Raw genomic sequence first — 9,928 nt, 5'->3', positions numbered from 1 at the left:
AATGGAGGGATATTGGATCACATGCAAGCAGGGGAGAGGAGTTTAAATTGACATCTTGTTTGGAGCAGACACTGTGGGCTGCAGGGCTTATTCCTGCGCATAACTGCTCTATGCTCTCTGGTCCTTGTGAAAAACAAAACAAGGACATGGGATTACACAGGAAGGGAAGTTTGGATGTAACTTTTCCAGATGTTGGTGAGACACTGTCTGATCTCTATCGGTAAGGAAGGATATTCTTGTGCTGGACGCAGTGCAGAGGAAGTTCAATCAGTCAGTTCCTGGGATGAAATGGCTGATGCATTAAGAAAGGTTGAGTAGGTAGATTGTTCAGAAGAAGTTTGGGTCTTTTTGAAGCAATAGTTAACTACAGAGTGCTGGAGCAAATCAGTGCATCAGGCAGACAATAGACAATAGACAATAGGTGCAGGAGTAGGCCATTCGGCCCTTCGAGCCAGCACCGCCATTTAATATGACCATGGCTGATCATCCACAATCAGTACCCCGTTCCTACCTTCTCCTCATATCCCCTGACTGCACTATTTTTAAGAGCCCTATCTAGCTCTCTCTTGAAAGCATCCAGAGAACCTGCCTCCACCGCCCTCTGAGGCAGAGAATTCCACAGACTCACCACTCTCTGTGAGAAAAAGTGTTTCCTCGTCTCCGTTCTAAATGGCTTACCCCTTATTCTTAAACTGTGTCCCCTGGTTCTGGACTCCCCCAACAGCGGGAACATGTTTCCTGCCTCTTGCGTGTCCAAACCCTTAACAATCTGGGGAGAGAAAGGGCAGAGAAAGTTTCAGGTCGTTCCCTTCTTCACACCGATGGAGTTGGGGGGAAGGAGGGGGGGATATAGAGAGTTGGAAATGAGAGGTGGAGGGTAGGGTTGCCACCTGTCCCGTATTAGCCGGGACATCCCGTATATTGGGCTAAATTGGTTTGTCCCGTACGGGACCGCCCTTGTCCCGTATTTGACTGCTACTACTCGGGTCGAGGGGACTGTCGGGTCAGAGCGCCGCGTCCGACCCCGCCTCACCCGTCCCGACGTAGTGCAGCCCATGGAGTGCAGCAGCAGCGCCTCGCCCGTGGCCCCGTCGGTCGGCAGCCCGGCCAGCTGTCCGACCTTCGGACCTTCGCTTACCGCCGACACCACCACCCCTCCTTCTCATGGCCGATCATCGGTTCATGAGTTGGATGGGGTGAAGGAATTTGCGCGCAACATCGCGCGGCCCCGGGCCAAAACTCCTCAGCTGGCCCGCCGGCTGGGCTTTGTGTGCAGTCCAGCACCCGGGCCAACTCATCATTCACCCAGACACGGCCCAGTTCTGTCAACGAATTGCCGTCTGGAATTTGTCCCGTATTTTGACCTTTTGTCCCTTAATTGGGAGTGAGAAAGTTGGCAACCCGAGGTGAGGGTGAGGGGAAGCCTTGCATAAGATGGGTGGACACAGGTGTTAAGGGCAACATAGAATAAAGTGGAGGCCATTTAAGACTGAGGTGAGAAAAAACTTTTTCTCCCAGAGAGTTGTGAATTTGTGGAATTCCCTGCCACAGAGGGCAGTGGAGGCCAAGTCACTGGATGGATTTAAGAGAGAGTTAGATAGAGCTCTACGGGCTAGTGGAGTCAAGGGATATGGGGAGAAGGCAGGCACGGGTTATTGATTGGGGATGATCAGCCATGATCACAATGAGTGGCGGTGCTGGCTCGAAGGGCCGAATGGCCTCCTCCTGCGCCTATTTTCTATGTTTCTATGTTTCTATAGACTAAAAAAGCTGGAGTAACTCAGCGGGACAGGCAACATCTCTGGAGATCTCTTTCTCTGCAGAACCGTTGAGTTACTCTAGCTATTTGTGTCTATCTTTGGTTGACACCAGCATCTACAGTTCCTCCCTACATTGATGTTAAGGTGGGGGGTGGTTTACAGATGGGTGGAGGTAGTGACAAAGACTAATGAAAAGGAAAACAGGGTGTCAGATAGAAAAGAAGAGGATCCCGAGGACGGATTGAGAACGGCCCAACAAGAAATGTCCGTCAGTTTACTGTGTATAAATTGCATGACTCCTTTCCTACATCTTCCCCCCCCCCCCCGCACCCCCCCCCCAACAGCTATTTCCCTCCTCACTCCTTTTCCACTGCTCCTTCCCCTCTCCCTTTTCCCCCTCCCTTCCACCTCCCACTATCCCCCTCTTTCTCCCCTTCTCTCTTCCTTTTCTCTTTTTCCCCTCTCGTTCCCCTCACTTTCCCCTCTCTTTCCCCCCTCTCTTTCCCCCCTCTCATTCCCCCCCCCCTTTCCCCCCTCTCTTTCCCCCCTCTCTTTCCCCCCTCTCTTCCCCCCTCTCTTCCCCCCTCTCTTCCCCCCTCTCTTCCCCCCCTCTCTTCCCCCCCCTCTCTTTCCCCCCCTCTCTTTCCCCCCCTCTCTTCCCCCCCTCTCTTCCCCCCCTCTCTTCCCCCCCTCTCTTCTCCCCCCTCTCTTTCCCCCCTCTCTTTCCCCCCTCTCTTTCCCCCCTCTCTTTCCCCCCTCTCTTTCCCCCCTCTCTTTCCCCCCTCTCTTTCCCCACTCTTTACCCCCTCTCTCCCCCCCTCTTCTCTCTCCCCCCCTCTTCTCTCTCCCCCCCTCTTTCTCCCCGTCTCTCTTTCCCTCATCTCCCTTCCCCCCCCTCTCTTTTCCTCCCTCATTCCTTCCCTCTCTTTTACCCTCCTGCTCTCTCTGACTCCCTCTCCCCCTCTCATAGAAACATAGAAACATAGAAAATAGGTGCAGGAGTAGGCCATTCAGCCCTTTGAGCCTGCCTCACCATTCAATATGATCATGGCTGATCATCCAACTCAGTATCCTGTACCTGCCTTCTCTTCATACCTCCTGATCTCTTTAGCCACAAGGACCACATCTAACTCCCTCTTAAATATAGCCAATGAACTGGCCTCAACTACCTTCTGTGGCAGAGAATTTCAGAGATTCACCACTGTCTGTGAAAAATGTTTTTCTCATCTCGGTCCTAAAAGATTTCCCCCTTATCCTTAAACTGTGACCCCTTGTTCTGGACTTGCCCAACATCAGGAACAAGCTTCCTGCATCTAGCCTGTCCAACCCCTTAAGAATTTTGTAAGTTTCTATAAGATCCCCCCTCAATCTTCTAAATTCTAGCGAGTACAAGCTGAGTCTATCCAGTCTTTCTTCATCCCAGGAATCAGTCTGGTGAACCTTCACTGTACTCCGTCTATGGCAAGAATGTCTTTCCTCAGATTAGGAGACCAAAACTGTACGCAATACTCCAGGTGTGGTCTCACCAAGACCCTGTACAACTGCAGTAGAACCTCCCTGCTCCTATACTCAAATCCTTTTGCTATGAATGCTAACATACCATTCGCTTTCTTCACTGCCTGCTGCACCTGCATGCCTACTTTCAATGACTGGTGTACCATGACACCCAGGTCTCGTTGCATCTCCCCTTTTCCTAATCGGCCACCATTCAGATAATAGTCTACTTTCCTGTTTTTGCCACCAAAGTGGATAACCGCACATTTATCCACATTATACTGCATCTGCCATGCATTTGCCCACTCACCCAGCCTATCCAAGTCACCTTGCAGCCTCCTAGCATCCTCCTCACAGCTAACACTGCCCCCCAGCTTCGTGTCATCTGCAAACTTGGAGATGTTGGATTCAATTCCCTCATCCAAATCATTAATATATATTGTAAATAGCTGGGGTCCCAGCACTGAGCCTTGCGGTACCCCACGAGTCACTGCCTGCCATTGTGAAAAGGACCCGTTTACTCCTACTCTTTGCTTCCTGTCTGCCAGCCAGTTCTCTATCCACATCAATATTGAACCCCCAATTCCGTGTGCTTTAAGCTTGTATACTAATCTCTTATGTGGGACCTTGTCGAAAGCCTTCTGAAAGTCCAGATATAACACATCCACTGGTTCTCCCTTATCCACTCTACTAGTTACATCCTCTCCCCCTCTCCCCCTCGACCCCCTCTCCCTCACCCCCTCCCCCTCTCTCTGGCGCCTCCCTCATTCTGTATGTAACTCTCTTTCCTCAAGATGCATCTGATTTTTTCTTCTCTAATCTCGAACAGCCCAAAGCAGCAAGCCAAGATGGCCGACTACTGCAGGACAATATTTGGTGACATGTTGCTGACAGAGCCCATGGAGAAATATCCAGTGAGTGTGATCCTGCGGGCACAGACGGTGTAGGGTGGTGAATTGAATTGATTGAATTGAATACCTGATTGTACTCCTGCGCCAGGCTTATCCTTTGTCCTCCCCCCCCCTCCACACAGTGGTCCCCCCCACGCTGGGTCCCTCTTTGTCCCCCCCTCCCCCACCCCCCGGCTTCCACATGTCCGCCCTCGTCCGTCACTCCCCACCATCATCGACCACTCCATTAACGGTGCCGGACAACACTGTGGGGCCCAGCCAGCCGCGGCCTGTTGCGTTGACCTTGCCGCATGTGCATTGCTGCTGGTGGGTAGATACGGTGTGGGGATCTCGGTGGATCTGCAGTTATGCTTGGTGTGTTCCTGGAACACCTTATGTGGTCATTGGATGTTATGCAAGTCCACCACCGAAGTTCACCTATGGCTTTGCCCTTCTGATTGTCGGCTGGTGTGCAGCGCCCGTATAGTGCCAATCACATGCCCTCTGGTGTCGGAAATGGAGGGTGCTTGGCTTCTGCAACCTCTCCCATTAGTAATGTAGTGTGTGGTATTGTAGATGACACTGATGTGTATGGTATAGAAAAATAGAGACATACAAACATAGAAATAGGTGCAGGAGTAGGCCTTTCGGCCCTTTGAGCCAGCTCCGCCATTCAATATGATCATGGCTGATCATCCAAAATCAGTACCCCATTCCTGCTTTCTCCCCATATCCTTTGATTCCTTTAGCCCTAAGACAGGGGTGGGCAACCTTGTTCTGCATAGGATGGCGGGCCACATCTATCACGTGTGCACATGGATCCCGCCCCCATCCTGCCCCGGATGGCAGGCATCAAATCACGTGTTCACAGAAGGTAGATATAAATGCTGGAGAAACTCAGCAGGTGAGGCAGCCTCATGCAATCCTTGCATGTCTCACCCGCTGAGTTTCTCCAGCATTTTTGTCTACCTTCGATTTTTCCAGCATCTGCAGTTCTTTCTTAAACGTGTTCACAGTAGGTGCGCGGCCGTGCCGGCGGCTTTACGCAAGATGTGGTACAGCCAGAGCTCGGCGCTCGGGGCGGGCCGGATGATTACGGGGAAAAAAATCCGCCTGCGGGCCGGATGATTTCGGGTAACGGGCCGCATTCGACCCGGGGGCCGCAGGTTGCCGACCCTTGCCCTAAGAGCTAAATCTAACTCTCTCTTGAAAACATCCAGTGAATTGGCCTCCACTGCCTTCTGTGGCAGAGAATTCCACAGATTCACAACTCTCCGGGTGAAAACGTTTTTACCTCATCTCAGTCCTAAATGGCCTCCCCTGTATTCTCAAACCGTGGTCCCTGGTATTGTAGATGGCACCAAAGTGGGTGGTATTGTAGTCAGAGAAGATGGTTGTCAAAGGATCTCGATCGGTTGGGCAGGTGGGCTGAAGAAAGCTTAATGGAGTTTAATACAGATAAGTATGAGGTGTTGCATTTTGGAAGGTCTAACCAGGGTAGGATATACACAGTGAATGGCTGGGGTCTGGGGAGTGCTGTCGGGCAGAGAGATCTAGGAGTGCAGGTACATAGTTACTTGGAGCTGGTGTCCCAGTTGAGGGCCAGTCCCACTTTCACGACTTAATTCAAAACCTCTGCCGAGTTTAAAGGACCTAAAAAAAAAATCAAGATTGTGGTGATCTACGGACTCCTACGACCTTCCACGACTATGTTCACGAACTCCTACGAGTATGTCTACGAATTCCCACGACTATTTCGATGCCCTCCTTACGAGTAAAAAGTTGCAATTTCTTTCATCCCGACCATTTTTTTAAACGTGGACATTTTTTATCGGGCTGGAAAAAACGTCCCGACTTACCTGATGCCACGAGTACCTACGGCTGGCATAACGAGCCGCTACGATATATCTACGAACTCCTACGGACTCGTTACGAACATTCTGCGAGTTTGAATCAAGGGGAAAACTCGGGAGAATTTGTGAATTACCTCGTGAAAGTGGGACAGGCCCTTAAGACAAGGTGGTGAAGAAGGCTTTAGGCAAATTGGCCTTCATCAGTCAGAGTATTGAGACTAGACTTCGGGAGGTCATGTTACAATAGTACAAGACATCAGTGAAGTCACATTTTGAGGCCACAATATTGTGTTCAGTTTTGGTCACCCTGTTGTAGGAAATATGTTGTTCAGCTGGAAAGTATGCAGAGAAGATTAAGGAGAATGTTGCCAGGACTCGAGGGCCTGAGCTATCGGTAGAGGTTGAGCAGTCTAGGACGTTATTCCTTGAAGAGCATGAGGATGAGGGGTGATCCTATAGAAGTGTATAAGATCGTGAGAGGAATAGATAGGGTGAATGAAGGATATGGTCCAAATGCTGGAAGGTGGTACTAGTGTCGATGGGTTATGTTGGGCTGTGTGGAGTTGGAGGGCCTGTTTCCACGCTGTTGTGACCATTGTGAGCAGACAGCAGTAGCTTGCATACTCTTCAGATAACTGAATTCACGTACTTATGCTTGACATTCATCGGGGGAGCTCAGGGCAATATTTTTCACTTTTGAAAATACCTTGCTTTCACCAGGAAACATAACCCAGTTTGTGTAGGGAGGAACTGCAGGTGCTGGTTTGCACCCAAGATAAACACAAAATGCTGGAGTAACTCAGCGGGACGGGCAGCATCTCTGGAGTGAAGGAATGGGTGACGTTTCCTGTCTTCAGACTGAGAGTTAGGGGAGAGGGAGACTAGAGATATGGAAGGGTAAGGTGTGAAAACGACAGATCAAAGCAGACGTTGATCAAGGAATTGTAGAATGGTTCACTGCTGGATGAGGGGAAGGTGACAACGAGGCATACATACAATGAGTAAAATTAATCAGGAGGACAGTGAAACCAGTCGGAGAACTAGGATGTGGGAGGGATGGAGAGAGAGGGAAAGCAAGGGCTATCTGAAGTTAGAGAAGTCAATGTTCATACCGCTGGGGTGTAAGCTGCCCAAGTGAAATATGAGGCGCTGTTCCTCCAATTTGTGCTGGGCCTCACTCTGACAGTGGAGGTGGCCCAGGACAGAAAGGTCAGTGGGGGAAAGGGAGGGGGAGTTAAAGTGTTTGGCAACCGGGAGATCAGGTAGGTTGAGGCGGAGGTGTTCAGTGAAACGATCGCCGAGCCTGCGCTTGGTCTCGCCGATATACAGGAGTCCACACCTGGAACAGTGGATACAGTAGATGAGGTTGGAGGAGGTGCAAGTGAACCTCTGCCTCACCTGAAAGGACTGTCGGGGCCCTTGGATGGAGTTGAGGGACGAGGTATAGGGACATTCTTTGCCTCAGAAGGCGGTGGAGGCCGTTTCTCTGGATACTTTCAAGAGAGAGCTAGATAGGGCTCTTAAAAATAGCGGAGTCAGGGGATATGGGGAGAAGGCAGGAATGGGGTACTGATTGTGGATGATCAGCCATGATCACATTGAATGACAGTGCTGGCTCGAAGGGACGAATGGCCTACTCCTGCACCTATTGTCTATTGTCTAGTGACAGGCGTTGCATCTCCTGCGGTTGCAGGGGAAGGTACCCGGGGAGGAGGTGGTGAGATCTATCATTAAACAGGGCCACAAGTTCAATAGTTCTCCTGACATCCCCATTATCATACATCTGTTTTCCATGCTGCTGTGTTGAAATTTGCATATTCGTCCATTATCTGGTACACATTAAGCGCTGACACACCTGAGCTGTCCTTGGCATTGCCCAAACAAAAGCTCCTATTCATCTCCTGTCAGCTTAAAAATGACTCAATGCATATGCTAATTGATTAAACTGAATATTAAAATTCACCCAACAAAGACAGTAAATATTATTCCAATGTAAACTTGAATCCTGTCTGGTAGAAACAGGGAACAGCAGATGCGGAGGTGTTGAGTTACTCCAGCATTTTGTAGCATATTTTGTGTACTAACCCTGCCTAAATGTTATGTCCAAACATTAACCCCGTTTTGCTTTACTGTCCCCCAACAATACTGGCTCTTCACAGTTGAGATGCATTTTGGTGTCTGGCAAACACAAAATGCTGGAGTAACTCAGTGGGACAGGCAGCTTCTCTGGAGAGAAGGAACGGGCGACTTTTCAGGTCGAGACCCTTCTTCAGACCAAAGAACCTATAGCGGAGCAAGATAGACCACACCTTCTAAATGCAATGGGTTGACGTGTAGTACACAACGGAGTGGAACGTGGGCTTTTTTTCATCCATTTCAGTAACCCGACCCGACTCGCAGTGTAATCAACGTTGCGGGGGAACAGTCTGTGTTAATAAATTATAATTCTGAAAATGAGGAGAAGTTTTTTACCAAATAACTTTTATTTTTACGAGGATGTTTCCGTAACCGGCTTCCGTCTCCGCACTAGTATCTTTGCTCCGCTACGGGATCTTGGGTGCGGAGACGGAAGCCGGTTTACGGAAATGGGGCCGAAAATCACCCATGAATCTGCCCATGACCGTACTACGTCTTTTTCGTCGAGTGATCTATCTTGCTTGCTATAGGATCTTTGCTTCAGACTGATGTCAGGGGAGGGGGCGGGACAAAGATAGAATGTAGGCGGAGACAGTGAGACTGGTGGGAGAACTGGGAAGAGGAAGGGGATGGAGAGAGAAAGCAAGGGCTATCTGAAGTTAGAGAAGTCAATGTTCACACCGCTGGGGTGTAAACTACCCAAGCAAAATATGAGGTGCTGTTCCTCCAATTTGCGCTGGACCTCACTCTGACAATGGAGGAGGCCCAGGACAGAAAGGTCAGATTGGGAATGGGAGGGGGAGTTGAAGTGCTGAGCCACCGGGAGATCAGGTAGGTGAAGATGGACTGAGCGGAGGTGTTCAGCGAAACGATCGCCGAGCCTGCGCTTGGTCTCGCTGATGTAGAGAAGTTGACAACTGGAACAGCAGATACAGTAGATGAGGTTGGAGGTGGTGCAAGTGAACCTCTGCCTCACCTGGAAAGACTGTTTGGGTCCTCGGATGGATTGGATGGATTGGTAGCTGGCAATATCTATTCCCTTGCACCTGTAGATAGGCACAAAAAGCTGGAGTAACTCAGCTGGTCAGGCAGCACCTCTGGAGAAAAGGAATAGGTGACCTTTCGGGTCAAAACAGGATGCAAGGGGACTTGGGAGTGCTGGTGCAGGCTTCCTTTTTCTCCACAGATGCTGTCTGACCCGATGAGTTAAGGGCCTGTCCCACTTTCACGACCTAATTCACGACCTCTTGACTCATACTTGCAGCATAGTCGTGACGAGGTCGTAGATAGGTCGTAGCAAGCCGTGATGCTAGTCGTAGGTACTCGTGGCATCAAGTAGGTCGGGGCGTTTTTCTAGCATGAAGAAAAATGTCTACGAGTAAAAAGGGCTGTGAATTAGGTCGTGAATCTTAACTCCAGCTTTTTGTTTCTATCTTCGGTTTAAACCAGCATCTGCAGTTCCTTCCTACACGTCCCCTGCACCTACACCACATCTGAGACCCGCAGGGCAGTGAAGCTAAACTGGTGACTGGGGGCGGGGGATGAGTGGGCAGAGAAGTGGCAGATGGAATACAATGTAGCAAAGTGTGGAGTCATGTATTTTGTTGGTAGGAATAAAGGCGTAGACTTTGTTCTAAATGGGGAGAGGATTCATAAATTGTAGTAGTGCTGGTGAAGGATTCCCACGAGGTTCACTTTGCAAGATGAATCGGTAGTAAGGAAGGCAAACTCAATGCTTGCGTTGGTATCAAGAGGAATAGAATACAAAAACAGGGATGTAATGCTGAGGCTCTAG

General features: G+C 49.9%; 1 protein-coding gene across 1 annotated transcript in view; it reads left to right on the top strand.

Moving 5' to 3' along the window:
• The window catches only part of plcb2 (phospholipase C beta 2), a 142,581-nt gene that overhangs the window by 42,520 nt on the left and 90,133 nt on the right, over positions 1-9,928 (top strand). Inside the window, exon 13 of the mRNA XM_033026598.1 lies at positions 4,084-4,168. Coding sequence (XP_032882489.1) covers positions 4,084-4,168 — 85 coding nt within the window. The remainder of the gene's footprint in view (positions 1-4,083; positions 4,169-9,928) is intronic.

Source organism: Amblyraja radiata, chromosome 9 (genome assembly GCF_010909765.2).
Source record: "Amblyraja radiata isolate CabotCenter1 chromosome 9, sAmbRad1.1.pri, whole genome shotgun sequence".
In the NCBI taxonomy this organism is placed as follows: Eukaryota; Metazoa; Chordata; class Chondrichthyes; order Rajiformes; family Rajidae; genus Amblyraja; species Amblyraja radiata.
This window is presented reverse-complemented; position numbering and strand designations above follow the sequence as displayed.